This window comes from Ambystoma mexicanum, chromosome 1q (genome assembly GCF_040938575.1).
Source record: "Ambystoma mexicanum isolate Mex_15411 chromosome 1q, UKY_AmexF1_1, whole genome shotgun sequence".
Classification (NCBI taxonomy): Eukaryota; Metazoa; Chordata; class Amphibia; order Caudata; family Ambystomatidae; genus Ambystoma; species Ambystoma mexicanum.
The window spans coordinates 1,111,494,685-1,111,520,703 of NC_090922.1; the positions used below are offsets into that span (position 1 = coordinate 1,111,494,685).

At 48.0% G+C, this 26,019-nt stretch overlaps 1 protein-coding gene across 3 annotated transcripts in view; it reads left to right on the top strand.

Annotated features, from left to right (window-relative positions):
- The first annotated feature begins 5,376 nt into the window (after nt 1-5,376).
- Nucleotides 5,377-26,019, top strand: part of FNBP1L (formin binding protein 1 like) — a 1,167,050-nt gene continuing 1,146,407 nt past the window's right edge. The window contains exon 1 of one of the 3 annotated variants that reach the window (XM_069641836.1): nt 5,377-5,566. In XM_069641836.1, the coding sequence (XP_069497937.1) occupies nt 5,543-5,566 (24 nt within the window). In that variant the 5' untranslated portion in view covers nt 5,377-5,542. The remainder of the gene's footprint in view (nt 5,567-26,019) is intronic. The other 2 variants (XM_069641837.1, XM_069641838.1) reach the window with 2 other exon arrangements.

The window sequence follows — 26,019 nt, forward strand, 5'->3', positions numbered from 1 at the left end:
TGCCTCACTGGACCATGGTGGACCGGAGGGAATGTGCCACTGCCCCTGCAGGTGCCCCAGACAACCTTACAATCAACTAGCCATGAGTCCACCAACACATCTGAGCTGTATTGTGCTTTTCAACACCAATATTCGTCCAAGCTCACCCTCAGTGCTGCTACTAAGCATGCATGTGCAACTGGCCTGGTGGAAGGTTTGCTGTGTTGTGGCCCCCCTGTGCTGCTCACCTTGCCTGGAGTCCCTTGAAACAAGTCAGCAGTTTTCGGATGTATGATTGCAATCCCTGTGCCTCTGCTTGCGCACACATGTGCATGTGGGCACCACCAAACGTGTCCAGATTCCAGGCGTCCAATGGCCCATGTCTGCTGGCAAAGGTGGTCTGGAGGCTCATCCCCCACGCATATAGTAAAGTATGACTTCCAAACAAGTCGTGTTCCACCATGACCCAAATAAAGGAGGCAGTGCATGTTTCAAATTCTACATGGAAATGAAATGCACTGCACCCGAGTCCGTCCCTTGCCGTCTGTCCCTGTCAGCTGCTTCTTTCCATGTCTCGGAACGCTAGTTGGGTGATACAAGTGCCTCAATGGACCATGGTGGACCGGAGGGAATGTGCCACTGCCCCTGCAGGTGCCCCAGACAACCTGACAATCAACTAGCCATGTGTCCACCAACACATCTGAGCTGTATTGTGTTTTTCAACACAAATATTCGTCCAATCTCACCCTCAGTGCTGCTACTAAGCATGCATGTGCAACTGGCCTGGTGGAAGGTTTGCTGTGTTGTGGCCCCCCTGTGCTGCTCACCTTGCCTGGAGTCCCTTGAAACACGTCAGCAGTTTTCGGATGTATGATTGCAATCCCTGTGCCTCTGCTTGCGCACACATGTGCATGTGGGCACCACCAAACGTTCCAGATTCCAGACGTCAAATGGCCCATGTCTGCTGGCAAAGGTGGTCTGGAGGCTCATCCCCCTGCAGAAAGGGCATGAAACACATGATTAATGCATTAGATTCATCTGTGTGTGTCTCTTTTTCAGGCATCACATCACTGGACCATGTCAGAGACGTACATCAGAAATCACACCACAGTCCGTCTTTCACAGCCAAAGTGTGGAACACACTATCTACGGCATGAATTGCAACAAGCACATGTACAGTAAAGATATCTCGGAATACAGTACCATACTACACAGGAGTGACAGTTCTTGGGGGTAACTTGTAACCATTTTCAGGACAAAGTCCAAATGCCCAATAGGCTAGCCCACAGAAGACACGTGTGACCTGTTGTAGATATGAAGATTGGATAGAAAGATTTTTCATTTTTGGTCGACACTGGAGCCACCAAATCCTGCATTAAGGAGGGTGTCTTTCCCCTGTCAGGCAAAGAAATGGACAACCAGGGATTTTCTGGGGCCGTTGTAATGGTTCCTATCACAGAAGATTTACCACAGTTGGCACACAGCAAATAGTAGCACCCATGCTGTACTCGAAAGACACTCTCATTAACATATCATGAAGAGACATGAGCAAATTAAACATGACAATTTCATTTACAGAGAAGGGCATAGTATGCTTGACACCCAGTATCTTTTATGAGCGGGTCGCAGCCATAATACAGGTATTTTGCGAACACAGCACTTAAAACGGGCCACCAAGCCCCCCGAGATATTCCTTTATTGGGAACAAGTATTGTGAGGGGGAAACCCAGGATGAAAGACAAGGTATTTCGATTGGCCACAGAATTCCTGTTCAGACCAGCAGAACACAAAGATATAGTACCAGGAACACCACTCACAATACATTTAGAAGTAACACTCACAAGAAAGGACATGGTATTATTGTATGGGACAGATGAAGAGGGTACAGAATGGCGTACAGTCCTATGCATAGACCTGACACTGAAATTAACTGACTTGACAGATGAACAACTATTTTCAGAAGATAAAGAGGAGGCGGAAATGGTGTTTTAGCTTTGTGTTGCATGCCAGGTGAACATAGAAGAGAGATAGGTCCGCCAGAGGATGCAGATAGTGAGCACAGCATAAGCTCACCTGCAAGGCGATTTGAGAAAAGTACCAGAGGTACTATGGACCAGTGGCCCCCATGATGTAGGGTTGTTAATGGACAGAGGTGGTTCGTATATAATTGAAGGAAGGGGCATTGTTGCCCCAGGTTAAACAATACCTCCTATCACGAGAAGCAGACAAGGGTATATATGACACCCTCTTCGCACAATGGTGACAGGGCATAATAAAAACATCAGAATCCTCATGTAACACTGCAATTTACTGTGTCAAGAAATCAAAAGGTGGGGCGTGAAGATTCATTCAAGATCTCTGCTCCTTGAACAAAATGGTGGAAGCAGAATTTCCACTCGTACCAAACCCAGCCACCATATTCTGTAACATACCTACAGAAGCGACATGCTTCACAGTTATTGATTTGAAGAATGCATTCTTTTCCATCCCATTGCACCCAGATTCACAGTATTTCACTAAGTTCACGTATCGCGTCACGAGGTTCCAACATACTCAATTACCACAAGGGTATTCCAGTCACCCAGTGTGTTCACTAGGGTTATCCAGATGGACCTAAGCAACTTGCGAATGCACAGCACAGTCATCCAGTATGTGGATGACCTCCTGGTGTGCAGCGCAATGGAGGACCAGTGCAGGAAAGATTCAGTTACACTTCTGACTTTGCTAGCAGAGAAGGGGTACATGGTAGACACATACTGCCAACATGATGTAGGGTTCCTAGGACAGATAATATAAGTAGATGGTAGGATAATCACTCCAGTGAGAGCAGAAGTGATACACAGCACACCACAGCCACGCACGGTCAAGCAGATGAAGCAGTTCTTAGGCCTGTGCAATTATTGCAGGGCCTGGATCTTTGATTATTCCACATTCATGAAGCCTCTCCTCCAGTGATTAAAAGAAGCACAGATTTTACAGTCAGTACTAAAATTGCTCCTCCAAGGTTTTAAGCAATTTCTGCAGCTAGGTTAAAATCAATGGGTTTTCACATGTCCTGCTTGGGGCCCTCCACCCGACCCCATCCTTTCAATGCTGTTTGTAGTTAAAACTCTTTAGTAGGGTCATGCTTCCCCAATAATTTGCTGTAGTATGCTACTTCTGCCAGGTGGCCTGTCACCCATCTCTTGGGTTTACCTTCCTTGTGAGCCCACACCAAACGTGCGTACCTGCTCTTCCAATGCACATTCGGTGCAGTCCAAAGCCTGTGATATGATCAGAAATGTACCGTAGTCATGCTGGTACCTGAACCAAGCACCTGGTGTGATTGATCGCTCCCCCAAGTCCCAGAGCGCCTTGTCCACGACATCAGATTCCACCACTTGCTCTGGAACCGCACCCCTTTCTCCTTGGCTGCAGGATGGGCCTTCCGAAATGTGCTCTACTTAAAACGAGAAAGAGGGTCAGCAGCAAAATTAACAACACCCTGCACATGCCGAGCCCTAAACTCAATAATTCTGTGCAAGCAAATCTCCACCCATGTTCTCAAGATGCCGGGCACGATGCAGATTGTACGTTATTGGCTTGCACCACGGCCCTGTTTCCAGACCAGAAGCGCACCCTTTTGTTTCCCCATTCCTTTGGCCATACCATGAGAGCTTTTTATATTAAAGATATAGGGCCTCATTAAACGGTAGGCGGTAAGGGTTTACCGGTACTGGTATTTTACCGGTACCGGTAAATACTTTACCGCCTTACTACGAGGTCCCTTTGCGGGTCGGGGATTTTAACACCTGCTTTTTGCAGGCATTAAAAACCAACCCGCTAAGGGACCCAAGGAGCTAATTACGGTACCGCAATTTGCGGTGCCGTAATTAGCACCTTCCTCATTCCCATTATGCCCTATGGGGCAAAAATGGGGAAGGGCAATGGTGGAAGGTGGAATTACCGCCCCTCCAACCTTGGAATGGGGCGGTAATTCCCCTTTCCATCAAGGCGTTGCCGGTATTTTACCGGCATGAACCATGGCGCTAATTGCGCCATGGTTCACCGCCTACCGTGTAATGAGGCCCATAGCAATGTTTTACATTTCTTTATTTGTTTGATGAACTGTTAACCCTGTGTTCACACTAGGAGAAAACACAGTGACAAGAGGGTTTTTTAGTTTTTGAATGTACATGGTGATTCTTTGGGGACAAACACTTGTGTCGTTAAATTGCCATTGTCTCTTCTTTAGTTGTTGGTACCATGAGAACTACCACGATGGGGAAGAGTTCCAGCGCCATGATATTACTGGTCCTACCCTATTTGTGTCATGGGTACGGCCATCTCTCCGCACACCATTCCTGAACCAGGATGATGCCAAAACATTTGCTCCCTGGTGCTTCTGAATATATCTGCAGCTCGCTGTGTAAAAGTGAAAGAGCCACCGCAGTCCCAACCTTATGAACGCTCCCCGAAGCCCGAGAACAGACCCAGGGACGTCCCTTCCGACCTCCGAGAGAAAAGAGGAGGCAAGGTGTTGGATATCCCCGGGAGGGGTGGTCAGAGGGGCTACTCGCTATATAGGCTGTCCCTCTAGTGCCCTCTGCGGGGGCTGGTCAGCCTCTAAATCCGATTCAGATTGGAATCTGTAAAATAAATTTGTTAACATTTGAAAGCAAGATGGCGAATAACAGCAGCATGAAAACAGCCCAATAGGTTAGCATGCTTGCCATATGGAAGACAAACGATAGGTCTATTAAAATAAAGGCCCCTATATCAGCCCCTCCACTATCTTCCTGGCCCTCGACTGCTGATTAATTTCCTCTCCAGTACTATATCGAAATTCAACTTGGCAAGGGGGGCAAGAAGGTGAACATTATTAGCGTTGGGGGCTCTAGAATTCGTATATTGACTTTGCATGTAGACGTTCTCCTGTCGCTTGGCACGTAGACTATTGTCCTGTGGCTGAAGTTAAACTATTATCGTCTCTTAGCCAAGTGGGTCCTTCCCAGGGGGCCTAGTAGACATATATTTAGATCTATTGCGCCTGCTGTGCAACATGTACCGTGTTCATATTTTAGACTCTTTGTCAAGCTGTTTATGTGCTTTCGTGATAGTGACACCTTATAAACGAATCACATGCTTGAAGGTGATTACAGCTTTTTATGCAAATCAGCATACTTTTACAGCATAAGGGTTAACGAATCGGGATGTGCAGTGGACAATAAATGTCGCCTCTGTAGCAAAAATCAAAAGTCGCCACCCGTGCCGAAAAAGCCCACAAATCATTTAAGTGTCGGTCGATGCTCCCACCGTGAGTCACGCAGGGCCGGCCAGGGCCAGGAGCTGCTACCCCGCCTCCCGACCTGCACCGCGGCCCACGGGCTGCTGCGGGTGACGCGGTGGGTAGGGCCACTGCTTCCCCGGTCACCGCCCACCTCGCTCATTCCCAGGCAAGGAAAGGGACAGCGGAGGAAGCAGGGAGACGGAGAGAGTGAGGGCCGGGAGGAAAGGAAGCAGTGACAGAGGCGCCCCGCCAAGCCAGCCAGCCAGCCCGCCCGCCCGCCACTCCACCGCAGCCATGAGCTGGGGCTCCGAGCTCTGGGTGAGTCCCGCCGGCGTGCGCCTCTTCCCGGGGGCGCCTGCTGCCTGCACGGTCCCTGAGGTTGTCTCGGTAGCCCCTGCCTGCCTGCCTGCCCGCCGGCCGTGCCCAGGTGTTTGAGGCTTTTGTTTGCGTTCAGGTGCTCACGCCCACTGTTTGTGCCCCCTCCCCCCCCCCCAGGTGGCAGGCAGGCAGGCAGAGTTTCCACGGTGTATCCTCCTCACTCGGGGACCTTTACCTCTGCGTGTGTGCGGAGCGGGCGCAGCCCTGCCTCACGGCCAGAGCCCTCGGCACTTCCTACAAAGGGAAGCGCCTGTTCCTGGATCCCTCGCTCTCTGCCCTGCTGCTGGGCTCTGCTGCTAGGTGAGGCAGGGACAAGGGGCCAGCGGCGGCTGCATGTCTCCGAGAGTGTATAGAGGACGCTTCGGGAGAAACGGCTGCATAGAAATACAGCAAAGCAGGGGAAGTGTCAGAGGATTGGAGTGCAATCGCAGGGGAACCATTGCCCGCCGCTGCAGGGGAGTGCATCGGTGAAAGGAGGAAGCGTCCCTGGGAAATGAAGGACATCCCTGGAACAGCCAGGACTGCTTCAAGGGAGAGAGCTGCACCACGAGAGAAACGGGAAGGGAGCGGGGGCAGAGGCGGGCAGCGGTAGTGGAGAGTGAGAAGGAGCCTCATTTAAAGGGACGACAATGCACTGCATAAAAGTACAGCAAAGAGGGTAGAGAAGAACTTCTGGTTGGAGTGCCGTGCCAGTAAACACTAGTTTAAAGATCGGTCAAGAGGAGGTCGGAGCATGATCGCGACCATATCCAGAAGGGAACAGTGTTGGGGGTTTGCAGAAGGGTGACGTGGGGTTGATGGGGGGGGGGGGAATGGGACTACCTCATGTGTCAGGGCAAGGTCTAAGGACCAGTTTCAATGGAACAACAGTGGGCTTTAAAGAGGAGGTTGAGAGATGGGCAATGTGAAGACATGATGGTTTATGAACCCTTGCAAGAAAGGACAGTGAGCTTCCCGAAAGTGTCTGTTTTGTGAGGGGTGCGGAGAAGGAAGAGTGGAATTCATAGCTCTGTGGGTGGTGAAGAAAAGTGCACTGGAAGGTGTTCAATGTGATGGTAAACGCGTGGCACCATCTTTCGGTTTTGAGGTACCTCCTCCGAAGGGAAATGGCCTGCTACAGTGGTAGTCTAGAGCCTGAAGCACATCCTACGCGGATAGTGGGACATGTGAGAACATGAGCCAAAAAAGGGGCAGCGTCAAGGTGAAAATATATGGACTACATAAGTGATCGTCAGTACAGCTTCAGGGGTTAAGCTAGGGCCAATGCCCCTGGACTCGTAATATTTTACCGGTGCCTGACTTCCCGGTGCCACTGGGCTATTGCAAGTCTGGTGGCCCGGGAAGTCAGGTGTCAGGTGCTGGTAAAATGTAAGTCCCCATTCCCATGTGATTGCAACACCTGGCAGGGTCAGACCTGTCGGGCCAAGTGGCCACGGCAGGCAGACATGTAGTTTGCCGGTCTGGAAACGAGGGTGACGGTGAGTTTACCAGCATCCTTGTTTCCGGACTGGCAAACTTATGATGCCCAATGACTCTTAATTCCTAAAGATAATACTAATATTTAATAAACTCTGTGATGGAAATTGCTGGGTTTGAAATTGAGGGGAGCTGGGAGCCATCTAGGATAGTAGAGCCTGGTTAGCTTGAAAACAAACCAGGATCTACTGTGGGCTCCGAGGGCCACCTGATGCCGACCAAACACATAAATGTGAAATTAACTTTGAGTATTTGAGAATGTTAATTTAAAAAAAAAAAAGGATCAGAAAACATGCAATACAGAATGGACAGACAGTTAAAGCAGCATCTCTGGTAACTCCTGGTTCCCCTTCAGTAGCTCCTACCTACTGGGTGATTCTGAAAAGCAGGAGCTGGTTTTCGCTCCTGCTCATTGAATCTTCCTGCATTAATATGTATCCCCTCCTCCATCGCCACCTCCCATCCTGTCAAACCCTTGGCAAAAGTGTATTTTGACCTTGTAACCCTTCTTTAAGTCTTTGAAACCATTTAACAACGCCCTTGTTTCTGCCTCTGACATTGCCTTCAGCTTCCCAATGGCACCCCCTTCCACCACTACTATTAGACTGGTTGGTTCACTGTTTGCCACAAATGTTCTTATACGTTTCACACCTTAGTATTACGTTTTATCTATGGTCTTAACCACTGAAGCAGCCCATACAGGAACGTACTACACTCCAGGTCACAGTTTCAAAAACAATGCCTCCATCAACTCTCTGGTTAATCTCCCTCCTGCAGTGCACGTCATGACTGAGGTCTTCTGTGCCTTTGACCTCGTACCGCAAGAGCATTCCCTCACCTCTTCAACCTTCTTGAAGATCAGATTGCCAATCTCGCACAGTGCCCAAAACGATGCTAGCTCCGATTTCAGGCACACTGCTGTCAGCTAAGTCGACCCTAGTGCAAGCTCAAGTAGATGGCAACTTTTTGAACCCTGTCGTTTTCATTTTTGGGCATGTCTCTCTGCCATCATGCTATGTTGTTAGCACTGGCTTTTTCTGTTCCAGGTGTTACAATCCCTGCCCATGCAGTGTTTCTTCACGAAAGACACAAACATCTCACCTACCAAGGTTTACATCCGTGCATTATTGGTAAACTTTACAGAGAGGTCATTCTTGTTGGACCATCGGGTGAATGGGATACAGTGGTGCAAATAGGTAGAGGACTGCATCATTTATAGGGGGCGGGGACAGGCAAGCTCCAGCATGTGTTGACTGGAGTGGGCCAGCGGCCAATGGGCAGAGCACAATATGCTGGGAGGGGCCAATCCACAGGTAGTATCGCGTCCATTACAGGAAATGGCACAGCAGGATGTAATCCTCCAGGAACATGGCCATGCCACTGATTGGTTGTCTGGATTATTTGATGGCCTCTCGCGACAGAAAGCATGGGGAATTAAGAAGTTCACACTTAAAGTGTAGGAGCACAAGTAGAGATTGGTAGAGCTATTTATCGGGAACGAGTGCAGTTTTGCATATGATCACGAACCTAAGGCTGTCCTATTGGCACTTGCATTTCCTCCTCACTCATCCCCATTATGTTTGATAAGTGAAATGTGAACGCTTTTTTTTCATCGGGGCTTCCTTTGGACAACTAAACATGCTTTCATTTTTGTGCTGCCATTGATGCTGTCTTTTACAGTGTTTCTCTAAATCGCTGTTGATGAACTGAAAAAAAATGTGTACCGTGAATTCTCGCTCACTCTTTGGTTTCGCCTAACACTAAAGATGGTGTTGCATTGCTTGCTGTGTAGGTCACTCGGACCCAAATAATGTTGTGATTTTGGTTCACTTCATGTGTCGTTGTCTGTCTGTCCATATCGCAGCCATGTTGTACTTTCATTTACTTCCTGTGAATCGGTTTCTATTTGTCTCTGAATTGCCGGGTACTTCTACCTATTGTATGGATTCTGTAATCTCTGCGATTATGAGAAGAGCAATGTTATTCTTTTGAGCTGTGCATTACTCCTGATTTTAATGTTAATCTTCCCAAATTACGTTTTTATGTGTGTGGGTGTGATATATATTTCAAAACTTTCTGAATTAAATTAAAAAAAAAACATATCTTGCCGATTTATTTTTCTCTTAACTAAACATTATGGCGAAATCGGAACACTAAACCATTTATTGTACTTGTCGCCAGTTTGAGGTCCACCGGGACAGTGATAAATCTATTTAAATGATGCACCTCTGACTCCGCTAATATAGCCTTCTATTCCCCATGCTTTCCTTCTTTTTGGTGTGTTAAATAGGATGTTGGAACGAAAAGGGAGGGATGTGGGAAAGGTGCTCCCCAAAAAAGAAATGTCTTGTTTAAAGAAATCTTGCCTGGAAATTACATTGATGTTTCCCTGTTTCAGGTTCAGAATGCAGTAAATAGTAGTAGTTATTGACTGACTGCATGCAGTCTGAACGTTGTAATTGGCTGAGAAGAGGTCAATAACTATCTCAATGTGCTAATATGTGTTCACAATTGGGAAAGTTCTGACAATAGTCCTTGGCATTTCGAGTAAGACAAAACTTCTTGCCTTTTTTTAAAACTGTTTGTTTTACCATAGTGGTGATATGTGTGAACAGTGTTTGGTAGCACCATCTCTTTGGTATCTGCCATAAGGGCTGTTTGGAGCAGTGGAAAGGGAGGCTGCAAATATGGGCCCACCCCCGTCCCCTACACATAGACCCACAAAGGGGTTTGTGCAGGTCAGGAGACAGATCAGGCGCAGAGCTAAGAATATAGGATGACCAGTTTCTCTCCTCCACCGCAGTGCACGGTTCCTCCACATCATTGAAATGGGCATTTGCAGACCATAAACTAGGCTGGCAAAGAGATTAATGGGGCAGTTTAATTCTTAAGTAGCGAGCAAACAGTTGTAGTTCGAAGAATATTGCTCGAATGAGTAGTGATCGGAGACTGGATGAGGGGGCTTGAGTTGGGACATAATCTGAAGCAATGCTAGGATCTAGTTTGTCGCACCCATTTTTGGTAATGTGTCACACTTTATTATATGCCATGTGTCTAGTTCATGTATCCTAGTTTCTTGCTCTGTGTTTCACGGTAAGTACCACCCACTTCCAAGTAATGTAATAAGTTATTACGTAATTTAATGTTACTGTATATATTGATCTCCGAAGGATAAACGGTTGTTGTATCTGCTGGGATTCAAGTTTATCAAGGAAGGCTGATCCCATGTCTGAGGTGAGTACTTAACTCGCTGAGCTATCCACCCGCAGGCTACATTATCTATCGTTATTGCTCCCTGTTACGCTTGTTGCTGACCCTTGTGTGTGGGGGGAGGAGGGCAGGTGTTTGTAAATGGCTGTTCTCCAAACCTATGCAGACGCTTTTGACTATGGGTTTACAGGCTGCATGTCTTTTAATGTGGTTTTGTTTGTAGTTTATTGAAGTAACCAACATAACGTTCTGCCACCACTAGCAATCGGGAAAGCGGAGTGTGTCCCTTATCCCCTTCTTTGGAAATAATGGTGTGTAGGTATTCTGCTAACCTGATGGAACATTGCTGTGCCCCTCATCAGTAGCCTTTCAGCCTCGTCCCTAACGTTTCTGGGGGAAAAAGGCAGTGTACAGCCCCAATGCCAAGAGATCCACTTGGATGTTCTCGGAAATGCAGACTGTCTTTTTCAATATGTGTAGAGCGGGAGTCCCCCAACCTTTTCGTTAATGACCTGCTTGTGATTAATGAAAATCCTGCAGTACTAAGACATAACCTGCACTGATCCCGGTACCCGGCTCCGCTAATGGCTTTGCTATGGCCTTCCACATCTCCTCTCATATCGATGAGCCTGAAATGTTTGATTTTTATCAGCCCTGCCTTTTTGGCTCTCAGGTGGGCAATTTATTATATTTTATTCTTTGAAAGATATCTTCTCTCATTGACTTGATTAACGCTATACGCTTGTTTCAAAGGCTGGCCTGAAAGGGCATGAAAAAGCAGACATTGTTTAATTCCCTTTACTACTAAACAAAACCAGTGAGTAATCTCATCATTGATATTTTTCTGCTTCTTCAGTTTAAAATGTTTGATCATGGGCACACTGTACAGGATTAAAAAAGCTATACAAATTATTTTATCTAGCACTTGCTTTCTTTGACTTTTACTGTCTGCGTGCTTCAACCAACTAATTGTCTAGGGGGCAAAGGTGTTACCTTAATGGAGTAATCTATTCAGGCGATGGCCCTCTATCTTGCCAGGAATGCATACTTGTATCAGTACATTTAAAGGGCAGTCATAACCTTCAATCCAGTTATTGTTTATTTCTTCTAATGGATGCCAGAAGAAACGCCCTAGTAAAGTTGGTGTTAGTTGAGCTGACCTAGCTCTCAGACTAATCTTATACTCGCGGTTGGGTTTCTGGGAGCAAATTCCCCATCCATAGTTGCGTGCTATTGAAGATCCTTGCACCTACTGTTTATTTCTATTACCGTTGATTATCTGACTAGGTTGTCATATAAACTACAGTGCAAGGGAACTTGTGCCAGTTAATTTAGTTGGGCATCATTGGGTACTACTGAGAGTCTGCTCTAGATGCATTCAAACAACGAACGGCTTGCAGCAGGGATGCATCTTGGCGCTGCTTTCGAACCTGTGTACGTAGCAGATATTGTGCAGTATTTGTCCCAGGTTTGGGCCTACAAGTGAAGTAAATGAAAATGTATACATAAGTCAATGATACTGTTTAGATGTGGCACTGATGGGGCTGCACATGTAGATAGGCTTTCCTGTCGTCTGCAAAATGGGATGGCCATCAACTCTTGGGATACAAAACTCTGGTGTCGCTAGATATTGGGATTTTGCTTGGATTCCTAACTTAGATTTGAGTCCTGTAGAGAAAAAGGCACAGCTGCCTACTTTTAGCTACATCCATTGAATAGAATAAAGCCTTTTTGCCAGTAGACACAGTTCAAGTAGTTGTGCAGGCTTTGGTTATTCCTCCCATTGATGGGGGTGGCGGGGGGGGGGGGTTGTGGAATGCGCTTTGACGGGGTGGTCTTCATTCTGTACTACCTCTACAGACTGAATTTCATTCTGGAGCAAAGTTGGTTGTAGGGAAGAGGAAGCTTGATCATTGCTACTGGATCAAAATCAAATACTTGGGTATTATATTATGGAAAGGTTTTATCTGGGGGTCATAATTTTAAAGCAATTTGTTTTTAAGTATTGTCCACACCCTCTTGAGTTGGGTTCATGCTTGCAAAAACTGAAAAAAAGTCTCAATATCGGCATATCATATTTTTGATCTACCAAAACACGTAGTAATAATATCTGTGGTGGCTTGGTTGGAAGGAAAATGAAGGTGGGATACCATTTTTGTTAGCTAGGCATATGGATTGACAGCATATTCTCATGGAAAGCATAACAGAAGTAAGGTGAAATTTCAGCAGGAAGGGTAGTGTCGTTACATGCCTGAAGCAGGGTATTACTGCCAGTCAACTCCTGCTATAGAAGAGGTCTCTGGTTGGAGGGCATGGAAGGATTTTATCTTTGAGAAATTCCTTCAATATTTTTAGCCCTGTGGGCAGTGCTTGGGCGTTTACATTTGATTAATCTGCTGTCTGTCGGTGCACGGCTGAAATGTCAACCAAATGTCTGGTATCAGTAAGGAATTGAGCTGCTGTATTCTGAAGCCTCTAATCTGTGTCTCAGTGTTTGAGGGCTCCCAGGTAGATTCTTTTTTGACTAGTCTAATTGTGAAAGCACCAAGAAAGTTGAGGTCTGGGAGGCACAATCAAAATAGGAAAGGGAACCTGGAAAAGCATTGAAAAAACTGGGTAAATGGATCCTGTTCCAAAGAAGTGCTTTGGACAACCCGTAATCAATTGGACACTCTCGGTCCCCACCCCTCCTACTAGCATTTCTGAAGGGAGAAATCATTAACTGTGCTCTCTGGACCTAATTGTGCAGATGTGACTGGTGCCCTTTCAGGCTCCCCCACGCCGATTTCTCGGTGTGTCCTACCCTCTTCGGTGTGCTCTGTGCTCCAGTCACGGTCTTCATATAAAAAAAGCATACCTCCTCAAGCATGCATGACTGGAAGTCAAAAGTGATGGCTAGACACTCTATAGTTGTGAACGTCTTGCGCTTACCTCATGTTGCCACCTGCTGGTCTATTGTGATGCTTGAACTTGTGGTGGCTGTGTCTGCCTCAGGTCTGCCTGCTAGACCGTTGTGATCCTGCAGCCATTGCACAGCATTCTACACTGGGACCCCCCCCAGCGTTAATAATAATGGGCTCTGACCTGCCATTGGTTTCCCGTTGTGGCTGGTAAAAGCACTGAGACCCATTGTTGCATCTCCCCAGTGACCCCGCAGAAGAAATTGGGTTCTGTGGCAAGAATTACTATATTAAGGGAGTCATGGTTTTGCCCCTTGGTAGTCACTTAAGTGCGAAGGACTAGTATGTTCGTCCTATGTGTATAGTATTGCATAGAGCCCAGCCTTTTAGACTTCACGTCCTGAGACAGGTTCTAGCAGAACAAGTGAATTCCCTATTCTTCTCTACCGCACCATGTCCAAGATCCTCATTCACCCACTAGAATACTTTCTAGCCACCCCAGGAGAGCCTACCATACCATGGCCAGTGTTGGGGCATAATAGGGATAATGACACGAATGGCATAGACTGTGAAGAACTTTGCTCATTCAAAGGAGAAGGAAAGGAGTATGAAGTTGCATGTAATCCACTACAAGACTAGATGAATACTATGCTCCTAAAGCCATGCTTCTAATACTGCAGACATGCGAAAGGAGAGACAGTCGAGGGCTATGTCACTGCTCTATGTGAACTAATCCTTTCATGTTGCTTCATTGCTGGGATTAGGAACAGACAAACTCTGATGCAACCGAATAATTCTACACCAGAACAGCACAGCCCCATAACGCCTGTGGCTGCGTGGCAATCCCAGTTAGAAGAGGTCATAGCTAGAGAAGGTCATAGCTAGGGAGGTAGAACATACAGAGAGCAATGCGCCAAGGTCGCGAAGGCAAAGAAAGGCTGAACTGGATTCAGAGACTAAAAGTAATGTAGTTGAGAAAGAAGATGCTATGTTCAGAAAACAAAAACGGGTCCTCTTATGCAAAAGATGGTGTTTCCGGTCTGGTGGCAAAATGAGACCTTTAGCTCAAACTCTTAAGTTAGGCCCTTCATTTCAGCAAAAATGCGGTGGCAATAAAGGACATTTTACTGTCCCTTGTCGAAGCAATAAAATGTTGGTTATGTGCAAGACAGTGAATTGGTAACGGGGATAGTGAGTGTCAACGACAGGAGGGAGAAGTATCCCAAGCGCAATGTTAAAATCGAACCCATAGCTGTGGAGTGCTAGCTGACTCCGGCTCACCTTATACAATTGTGACAAAGGAAATGTTCAGCGGTCATTGTAGAAACCAGGCATAAGTAATCCGAGAGGGTTTGAAGGGGTCAAATATGAAGCTACAATAAATCACCCAGGTACCTGCTGACTTGAGTGATTAAAAATGTACAGCGTTGAACCAGGGGTCAACATCCTGGGATGGAAGGAAAGGGAAAGCCTCGATATTGGGATCAACTCCCACTCCCTAGCCCCCTCAACAGTAAGGAACAAGTGTTGTCTGTGGAAAAACAAGGAAACAGAAGAGCAGCCTAATTCACACGAGAAAATAGGGTGGCTCAATGGATGTGGCCATGAGATCAAGCTTAAGAAAGGTTCGCCCTACTCCATGATCATCCCATTTGAAATCTGGAATGACATCGCAGAAATACAGTGATTTGGTGTTGGAAGAAACCCATCGAGTCTGCTGAATGGTTTACTTCCATTGTGGTACTTCTGGAAATTCAATAGAAAGATTAGAATATGTGTAGACCTAAACGAGCACGTGATAGTCTACAAACTCATATTGCCCATCATTTCGGAAATGTTCAACACATTCATTAAGGATAGACTTGTCTGCAGCCTACCCTCAAATGCCTATGGTCGACAGAAGCATGGTCTTGATGTTCCAATCTCCACCTTTTTGGAGTGTATATGTATCAGGGAATGCTGTTTCGGGTTAGTGATGGCAGAAGCAGACTTCCAGATGGTCACTCGACTACTGCAAGGCCTGTCGATACATTTTGATATACGTAAATGGAAGAAAGGAAGAGAAGTCTACTTCTAGCAGCAAGCAAATGACGGTTCAGGGTGAACCAAGTAGACTACTTAAACTGAACCATAAGCAAAGACACATTCAAACTAAAGGATGGTCTATTGAAGACCACTAAGGATGTACCTGCTTCAAAAGATTAACTGAGTTATTTCCTTTGCCTAGCAGTTCTATGACGTATGTATACTTCTGTTTGCTTCCGTAAGCCAACCACTTGGGCAGCTTGTAAAAAAAAAAAAAAAGTTGTGGAAGGGCGAGTGTCAAGAAGCTGTGGGTATCTGCAACACCAACAATCTGTGTGTATGAATTAAATCACCCAAAAATGATTGGGGTGGTGCTTTAACAAAGAGAACAAGACACTGAAAAGGTAATGTTACACGTTCTAGGTGATTAGAGACGAGATATTCTGTTAGAGGAAGAGCAACTGGCATGCTAATGGGGGAGTGAAGTTTTGGAACACCAATTAACATCAGCATATACCACAAACTCTTGGTAAAAGTAATGACCATAAGTGGGTTGTAGAGTGCAACACCCAGACTTGTGAGGCTGAGCAGGTGGCTACAAGAATGATGTACAGTATGTTCCAGGTAGGCAGTGCAGTATGGCTGGTTTCCTGTCCAGGATACATCTACTAGAGACAGTCAGAGAAGGAGAGCAACATGAATGACCTTGAGCATATGCTCATGACAAGAGACCAGTGGGTGAAGGAACTCTAGTCAGGGTCGGGTCCTGGATACTGTACAGAAATGGATCATGGGAGTATTGGCCTGAAGAGGGGTCCCAGAAGGAATGTGTGTATATTGGGAAGTGCGGATTCTTCAAGAGCAAGGTAATGGTCAGGGCAGAGGGAGGGGTTGGGGGACAAGTACTGATCCCATCACTAAGTTTGGGATGCAGGGTTGTAGAGATGGGACCTCAAGGGCACCAAGGATTACAGCCACCATATGCCAAGTATGATTCACTTATGGACACGCAAATTGATAGTCACCAGGGACTGCTGGGCATACCTCAGATTGGTTCTGCTTAGTAGAGTAGAGAGCCAGACCCCCAACCCCTTCCAATTCCAGAAGAGAAACTGGCATTGCCTAGGCATAGATCGGCTTGGCCCATGTGAAAGCTTGGGGAACATGGAGGGGGGGGGGTGGAATGGCATAGCCATGATAGACCACTACTACAGGTAATCCAAAGCCTCAGTGGTGGAACTACTTGCATGAGTTTAGAAGAGGGATACATGGAAGTAGTTAATGATGATGATATTCCACAATTCGTATGGAAAGAGGGTAACCGGTATTGCCAGGACAAAGGTATTGAGTGGTAACACTTGTCAATATAGTACCCCCAAAACAATGGGATGGTGGAATGCTTAAACGGGGTCATGGCTGGCCCCATGTCATGCCTCTCTGCAACGACTGGGCACCAAAATCTGCCAGAAGGAGGTATTGTGGAAGATTTGTACCCCCTGAAAGGCCACGCTGCCTGTCCATCCCTTCAGACTAATGCGACAGAGAGGGGTACCACTCAACCCGTGTTTGGTCAACAAGAAAAGTGTCCGACGAATGGGAGTTCGGCGAGAGAACTAAAGAGGCATGGGTCAGAACAAGGGTGGATTTGGTGGGGGACTGGGGAGAGGTCTGCAGCATTCAAAGGAGTCCCAGCTGCTGCCCTTTTTGCAGGGCTTGGAAATGCGGGAGAGCCCAAGGGGTCTTCCACAGTTCCCTCTTGAATCTCTTTTCAGCAGGTATTGGGCACTGAACCTATTCAGTGAAACGTCTGCAACACCCATAAATGTCTTACAATGCATGGGATCCCCAATACCCCTTCATGGCCTTTCTCGTCTTGGGGTTTCTTAACTGATGTTTGCCCATGTTCTTCTCCCCTGCCTTCCCTACTTGCCTGTGAATACGATATTGGCAGAAAACAAAAAGCCATGTGTAACTTTATTTTTATTAAAGAAGGGGCTCTACTGCTTAAGGCGTCAGCAGTGTACACATTGGCAGCCAGTGCGCTACCTGTGGATACCTCTCCTGTAGCATTTCCAACAACATGCTCTACACAAGTACCCAACAAACAACCTTCACCTCTTTTCCCAATACATCTTTATTTGCACCAAGGTGCATGTACATAGATCAAGAAGGGCAATTGCTCCTTCTTACCCTATCGACCAGTCACAATAATTTTAGTTAACCTTTTGAGTGGCCACCATGTATTTTGAAAGGTTAAGGATTTGTCTGCCATTCAGATGCATTTCCAACAATGAGTACAACATACATTTGATGCAAAACCTCTGCAACCACCAGTGGCATTACATAAGGTTGGCCCCCAGATCCTGCTAGCCCCGTTGAGTCTCCTCTCGCACAAGCTCCTCTAATAGTGTGTTCTGTGCCCCAGACTCTTGGCCCATCCATGCTTAATAATTATGATCTTGCTCCCGCAGTGGCAATATGAGGTCTGCACTCAGTGAAAGATATAAGGTTTTCAATCAAATGTTACATTTCCAACCTAGAAAAAAGGGGGTGGCGCCGGGCCCCTGCCATCCACACTTTCAGTCGCCATTGTCTCCGGCCAGTAACATTATGCATCTGCCAGTAGTGAGGCTGCTTTTGGTGCCAAGGGGTGGCTGGCTGGCTCCTGTGGGGGCATTGGAATTATAAAATGATTCAAGGCCTGTGCCGGCAGGTTCAGTGTAGCGGCATTAACCTTTTCCACAAATTAGTATAAGCGTAGGAAGAGAGCTCGAAGTGATGTAGGGTAATTGGTAGTTTCTCCTGAGAAAATGTTTAAAATCTGTCGAAATGGGGCACTTACAGTGTATTTCATTGGGGGGAATGGGTTAAGTCATGCATTTTGCAATTGGTTCTCTAGAATAATGTATAATAAATCTAGTAAATGCCATGTCCTCAACAATACACAGTATTTGACAACATTTTCGTGATGCCTGTGTTCACAGCCTATGCCATAATTGCCATTGTAGGTCCTTTTTATGCAGCTTGCTCATGATCTAGCCCAGCCTTGCCAGTGTAAATCATTTCATGAAGCAGACTCAATAATAAAAGCAAGCATTCGTAGTGCAACGACCTTTGATTTTGTGGCCACAATCTATGCCATCACGGTCACTGTAACTTTGATGAAGCTGTGAACACACATTATGTTAATGAAGATGCAGCCGCAATCGCTCCAAAATTGTCAATACAGCAAATTTGTTAGATGTTGCACAAATACTATAAATTAACATTGCCCCCATCATTAACTTCCACAGTGCAGCCACCTGCCATCAAACAGACACATTGCGCACACCCACATATTGCCTACACATAAACATCACTTACACAGTAAATCTGAAGCAAGGGCATGTGCAGACTTGAAATATGTAAGCGCAAGAGGTAAAGAACCAGAAGACGGGCCTCCTCTGGCTATGCACCTAGACTCCGGAACCTCCTCCCAGTGTCGACACCAGACTTGTTCCCTCACTGTTACGTTTTAGGATGGGGCTCAAGACCATCCTCTTAAAGGTCTGACTTCTCCCTAATGCCTAGGTCCACACACCCACCCCTACCTGAGACCGAGCAATCTGTTTCCTCCCTTGGTTACTTGTTGATCTCTCAGAGCCAATTTGTCCACCCTCTTTGTTGGCTCCCTTGTATTGATCCCTTCTGATCTGCTTCCCTCACCGTGTACTTCCTCTATGACTTGAAAAAAATCTCTGTTGCTTCCTGGAGCTAGGTCTACGCTTCATGAATAGCCTAATAATAAAAACCATGAGACACATGTATTTTGGTTCAATTGGTATGATTTTGGGAGGTCTCGTTTGCATCCAATCTGCATATTGGGAATCCATTTCTCTTGCTGAGTTTGTAAATAAATCGCTGTTTATATACCGAGAGAATATTTAATTCATAAACAATTCAATAAGTGAGTAAATCTCCCTCATTCTGTAAATATTAAAGTTACTCACCATAGTGACTAAAGTACTCCTAGTCCATAGTACCCTTTCCTCCATCCTTGTGGGACGTCCCCCAACATGGGGATGGTACCGGAACCTTTGACAGTGAAAAATTGAGCTTCCTCTTTAAATTTTGTACAGCGCGCAAGGGGTGCAGCCACATCCCACCCTTCAGCACCTCACCTCAGTCCCCTTTGAACGTATCGGACGCGTAGATACCTAGCTGTACTTATTACATATTAGCCCCTGGCACACAAGTGGAGGGAAGGTGGGTCATATAGAGGAAAGGGGACTATGAGTACTCTAGTCACTATGGTGAGTAACTTTAACTACTCGTATGTCTCGTCCCCTTTCCTCCATCCTTGTGGGAGATCCCACTGAACAAGACCATAGGGTTGAGCCGTGACAGCCTGCAGCCTCCTATCTAGGAAGAAGCAAGCGGGTCCCGCAGAACTGACTGACCAAACTCGTGCCTGGATCTGGTGTCCAGGGAATGGTGCTTGCAGAAAGCCGACGGGGTGGCCAAAATAGCTGCCGTACTGATGACATCCCAAGAAGCATGTCTCTGAAACATGACTGCCGTGGTCTTAGCCCTAACCGCATAGCCTTGACTCTCCTCTGGGACGGCTTGCCCATGGCCATATAAGCCTCTGAAATTGCCTAAACCTTCAACGGGCAATAGAAGCCTGAGGGCCAGGGCAGGAGCCCCTGAAAGTGACGTACAATGCCTCTGACTGCCTGAAGGATTTTGTCAGAGAGGTAAAATTTGAGGACCTTCATGAGGTCCAAGGAATGTAGGGCCCTCTCTGCCTCAGACTGTGGGTTCGGGAAGAACAGCAGGCAGATCTCCTGATTCATATGAAATGGAGAGACCACCTTGGGCAAGAAATTTGTGTGAATGCGCAAGATGACCTTGTGAAACGTGGTGAAGAGCTTGCACAAAGACCACGCCTGCTGCTCGTTGACCTTGAGCACAGAGGTGAAAGCTACCAGCAAAACCGTCTTTAGCGTTGCAGCTGGATGTCCACAGAGGCCATCGTCTCGAAAGGTTTGTGCTGCAAACCTGCAAGAACCACATTTTCCCCAGACCAGATGTGGCCTATGCACCGGTGAAAAAAGCGTAGACAACCCCTTGAGGTGGGCCCACCGGGTTAGCTGCTGGAAATGCATGCTCCGGGGAATTGCTGTATGCCCCAATGGCCGCCAAATAAGTGAAGCAAGTATCCACCTAAACTCCAGAAAGATCCAGGTGCGCTGAAAAAGCCAATAATTGTCTAAAGGACAGGTGACCGGGTCCAGACCCTTGTCGCCCGTCTAATGGCAGAACCATTCTGTTGGCTGTTATATTGGGACATGGTCCAGACTAGGACCTCCTGGCTTGTTGAATGTTGTCCCAGTTGTTGGCTGAAAATTGATCATACTACAGCCTTAGCTAGTCAGAAACCAGGCCCAGGCCGCCAGCATTCGTGGTCTGGATGTTCCACTGCCCTGCCCTGCTGCGTCAGGAAGCCCTAGTTTGAGATCGGAAGGTGGACTGGCCCTTGGGAGCACAGCTGCAGCAGATCTGAAAACCAAGCTCTCAAGTGCCGTTAAGAGGGCGGGGGGAGAAATCCGGTTGAGGCTGCAGCCCACCGAAGCCCACAACTTGCGAGGGTCAGCTGGATCAGAAAGGGGGGGGACACATAGCACCTGTGGCTGTGCTAACAGATCTGGAAGGCGCCTCCCAGAGTCCCCTGACCCCGTCCTGCCCACAAAGCAAACTGGATGCACTTGGAATTCAGAGGAGATGCAAACAAGTCCAGGTCTGCGAACCCCCAACATTGGAACAGGGGCAACAAGGAGTTTGTGTTCAATTCATAGGTGTTGAACCCCAAATGGCTCAGCTAGTCTGCTTCCGCATTGCTGTCCCTCAGGAGGTGGGACTGCTGAAATCCAAATCCCCACCATCAGGTTCCATTTCCAGTTTGATTCTGCCTCCATGCAGAGGAGGGGCGGGGGTGCCGCCCTACCTCTTCAGGGGAAAACATTGTAGCAGAATTGTCCGCCCTGACTAGAGCAGACCTCCCCCTGATGAGGGGCAGAAACGCCTTTAGGCCATGCCCACTACCCTGAGCTCGAGCAGATTGATATGCGGTAGGGATTCCGCCTTGGACCCCGTGACGTGAATCACAAAGCCCTCCAGAGTAGCCCCCCCACCCAGCCTGACAGAGGAGTCAGTTGTCGCCACCAGGTAGGCTCCGGTCGGGTGAAGGGGGGAAACCTTGCCATCCATCAACAAAGATATTGGGTATTGGGATCCTGCCTGACTGAGACTTTCTTTTGATTCCAATTGGCCGCCAGGTGGAGCTGGAAGCGCCTCATCTTTCAGCGAGCATGCTGCATAGTGAGCACACAGGAGGCTATCGGCCCCAGAAGGTGCTGGAACCACCATGCCGAGGAGCCGAGTTGGCTAGAAAGTGCCCTATTGCCTTACGAAGGGAGAGGAGCCTCTCGGTGTGGGGAACACCTGATGAACAGCCGTGTTCCAACACACCCCTAGGAAGACCATATCCTGGGAGGGGCATACTGTGACTTCCTCTGGTTGAGGGAGAACCCCAGCTGATAAATAATATCCACCAATCTCTGGCAGGAGTGTACCACCCCCTTGGGTGAACCCGCACTCAGCAGCCAGCCATCCAGATATGGGTATGTAAGATGGCCCTCCAAGCGGAGGTGAACCGCCACTGCGTTCATCAACTTCATGAAGACACGAGGGGCCGAGTTCAGGCTGAAAGGCAGCACCTTGTACTGCAAGTGGTACGACATGATCGTGAACTGCAGAAACCTCTGATACGGCTGATGGATGGGGACATGAAGGTATGCATCCTTGATGTCTAGGGAACACATCCAGTCCCCTGCACACAGAGGCTGTACTATGTGCGCGGGAGTAATCCTCTTGAAGCGTTCGAGCGGTAAAGACAGATTGAGAAATGACAGGCCCAGGACTACCCTCAGGCCAGCCTGGTTGTTCTTGGGTACTGCAAAAATGCTGAAGTAGAAACCAGAGCCCCTGTCTCAATGAGGAACAGGTTCCACCGCCTGCATCTCCAAGAGTTAAAGGACCTCCTGTAAAAGAGTCGTGGAGGAGGAGGAGGAGGAGGAGGATCCAAGAGTTCTTGGAAAAGAGCCAGTCGGACCACCTACTGAGGAACTGTTCCCCGACCACAACATCACTGTTTCTTGGCGTTGGAGGTGGGAGCAGAGGCGAGGGAGCGGAAAAACCTTTGCAAAGTCCTCTGGTTTCCTCTTGTTGTCGCTGGGCGACATGACCCCATGAGGTCCTGCGCAGCGGCCCCGGTATCTGCCAGACTGGCCTTGAAGGAGGCTTGCTTCTCCGGAGGGAGGTCGAGCAGAAACTCCCGAGCTCTTTCCACAGCTTCAGGTTAGCCGTGACCAAAAGGGTGTCTGCATTGGTTTGCTGCAGATGCACCCTGATATGGCAACAGTGTTTGCCCAATGACGCAAGGACTCCCTTGAAAAGGAAATTGGAGGTGGCTACCGAGGAGGAAGATGATGAAGACGATGGTTTAGAATGGAGGGAGGCCACAGCCACCACTGAATAATGCGGCTGAGGATTGGAGGCCAGGAGGATTGGCTCCCTGCTCATCAGCCTGAACCTGCTGTCCAACTTCTTGTTCATCTGGGCATTGGCATTGGGCTGGATGTTTCACGCCACCTGCAGGACATCCTTCTGGAGAGGGATCCCAGACAAGATCATGGTGTGGGACTCCCAAGAACTCTGCCAGGCCCTGAAGACAGCCATGAAAGGCTTTAATGGATGCAAGAGTTCATCGTCCTGGGCATCATCGTTTCCCCGCCACCACACAAATTTTGCAGACCCAGGGGAATCTAGGCCCTTGGGCACAGGTGCCATTAGGGTCCCTCCTAGGTCCGGAGCTGAAGACTGGTGTGTCCAACGGCTGTTGAGGGGGAGATGTTAGTGGTACAGGAGGAGGTGGAGGGCCTGAACAACCTCCAGGGGAGGGACAGGCACTGGCACCGATAGCGCTGGAGGAACTATATCCTTCAGGCGCCCAGTCATCTGAGGGGAACACATGAGGAGGAGGAGGAGGAAGTGCTCGAAGAAGCAATCCTCGCTAGTCACCGGATTCCTAGGGACCCGGCTCTCTGAAGCACTGGGCTGCCGCTCCTGGTCAAAGCGATGAGGCGCTTGAGGCGTGTAACCGTAAGGTTGCAAAAGGGTAGATGTACCCCAGAGAAGACCAGAAGCCTGTACCATACAATCCGCCACCACTTCCAGGGGGAAGGGGACTGGCACATTCAATGGGCGATAGCATGCCCTGAATCGAATCCAAAATGGCCACTTGCCTAGCAGGCTCCGCCATGTGCCATTTTGGGGCCTTGCTCCATGCCCTGGGCGGGAGGGTACAAAGGCCCAGAGCCATGTGCAGGCTGACATTGGAGGACACTTCTGAGTCCTAAAACAGCAGCGTCGACCTGAGAGATCACTCTGGTAGGCACTGAGCCCTCGGCCGACTTGCCGGTAGTTGAAACGCCCTGACTCACGAACTAGGAGCAAACCCCAGTAGGCTGTGTGCCCTTGGCACCTGCGCCAGTAGTCTTGCTGGATCATGCCAAGGACAGCCTCTTGGCAGTAGTACCCACCTATCCCTTACCCCTTGCGGTCGAAGAAGAGGGTGAACTTGGTCACTCTTCCGAGGACAGCCCGGTAGGGACCCTGAGCGCATTGGCTTGGGCGCCGGTAGCCTTGACTGCCTCAGTCTTGTTCCCCGGAACTCTCGGAAGAGCCCCTGGGCCCCTCTACTTGGGAGCCGCTAGCCTTGGAGACATTGGGCCTGCCAGAACCTGAATTCAAGAAACCTTTGTCCATCGGAACACCTGGGAAGGAGTCACTGTGCTGACGAGCCAAGCTGAACAGAGGGCATACCTTGATTTGACGAGGGGTCCTGGAGATGAATTTCTTAAGGTGCGCCGGAGGAGAAGCGTGGAAGATCTCCCTCCAATGCGACAACCAATTCTTATATGCCCTGTGAGCGAGAGCGCTGCAAGCCGCACACCTTTCCCAGCGGTGGTCAGGCCCCAGGCACTCGAGGCAGAGTGCATACAGGTCTGAGGCTGGGAACGAGTAGTCGCATGAGAGTTGCATTTTGTGAATCCTCCTGCCGCTGACCTACACCGGGGGAGGCGAGGCACTGAAGGGAGGTTAAATATAAAATAGATTGAAAAACAAAGAACTGGGAGCAGGCGGAAAGTTAAGTCTCTGCATTGGCTGCCAGGGCTGACACGTCTGTGCAGAAAAAGGGACTGAGGTGAGGCACCGGGATGGGGCGTTCCCCCGCCCCCCATCCCCCGCGAGCTGTACTAAATTTAAAGCGGAAGCTCAATTTTTCACTGCCAAAGGTTACGGTACCAACCGCATTTTGGGGGACGCCCCACACGGATGGAGGAAAAAGGGACGGGATGTATGAGTAAAATATCCTTTGGGATGGATGACACAATAGTTCCTGGCTGCTTTGCATGAAATTAAAGGACATTGATTTTTTTTTTTATTTTTTTTAATTTTTTTTTACCAAAGCACTTTACACAACATTTGTATATACAATTATTACAGTCAAAATTGGCACTCCTTTCATCAACTTTGGAAAGATGAAAGGCTGGGTTGATCTTACTGGTAGATCACCTGCAGATCATGCACTACTCCCTCCACCCCCTGAAGATTGTTACTGTGGTCTCTTCCCGGACCATTGTGGGCACTGCAGGAGACACACTACACCAGTGGCAATCCCCCTAATTTGAAAAGACCTGGGTCAGTGCAACCATATCTGGACTCAAATACATTCTGTAAGAGGACAACAGATATCCTCAAGCCATAAAGGCATGCACTCAATTTTTAATGTACTGACGTCGGAAAAGAGGGCATCTGTCTAGCTCCATCAATGTAGCACCTTTATTTAAAAGAAATCCAAATAGTACCATTGCTTCCCAATAATGCAACATCAGCGCTTGCATCTCGGCAGTAATCTGAAAGTACAGGCTGAGTGATGGAAAGCAGTCTGGCAGTCTTTCTACTGTGCTTATGCTGAGGACGGAGTTCTAACATCAAAACTTCCTGCACCTCGTGGCGCAAACGCAGAGTGATGCTGAGTGGTGGAAAGCAGTCTGGCAGTCTGGGCAGCTGGGTTGCAGGATTGCCAGTCGCCCTCGGACGCCATTTTGTTGTCTCACTATTGCTGCTGTGCCCTTGTATCTTAAAGAGGAGAGTTCTGCTGGCGCCCCTGCTGATGGCTGGTTTTTGATTGCCGTCTGCTGCAGGATATCGCTGAAGCAGGATACCGGGTGTGTAGCACGCTCCAGTTATCCGCTGATTCTTTCATCTTTCTTCGTACTACTCTTGACGGGTGACATGGTTTGGAGTTGAACTAGTCTCCTACCTTTTGCACCGACTGCTTGTTTTTTCACTGTGGCCATTTCCTCTGAGAATATTTGAGGAACCTTCTTGTACGTACTACTGTTTATTATTGCAGCACTATTGGGGGTGGAGGGGTTACCTCTATTCCGTCTGACCCTTCTGTCTACCTGCCCCTGGATTTATGCCCAGCTAATATTTGAGCTAATATTTTAGTAAACCAATATCAATGAAAAAAAACCACAATGAAGGGCCCGTATACGCGCAGAATGGGATGCCGTGACGATGCACAGGGGGCCGCTGACCCAAAATGTACTATTAATGGACATGGTGTTAGCTGTGAGCTTGACACTATTGAGGCAATCTTGGAGCATAGTA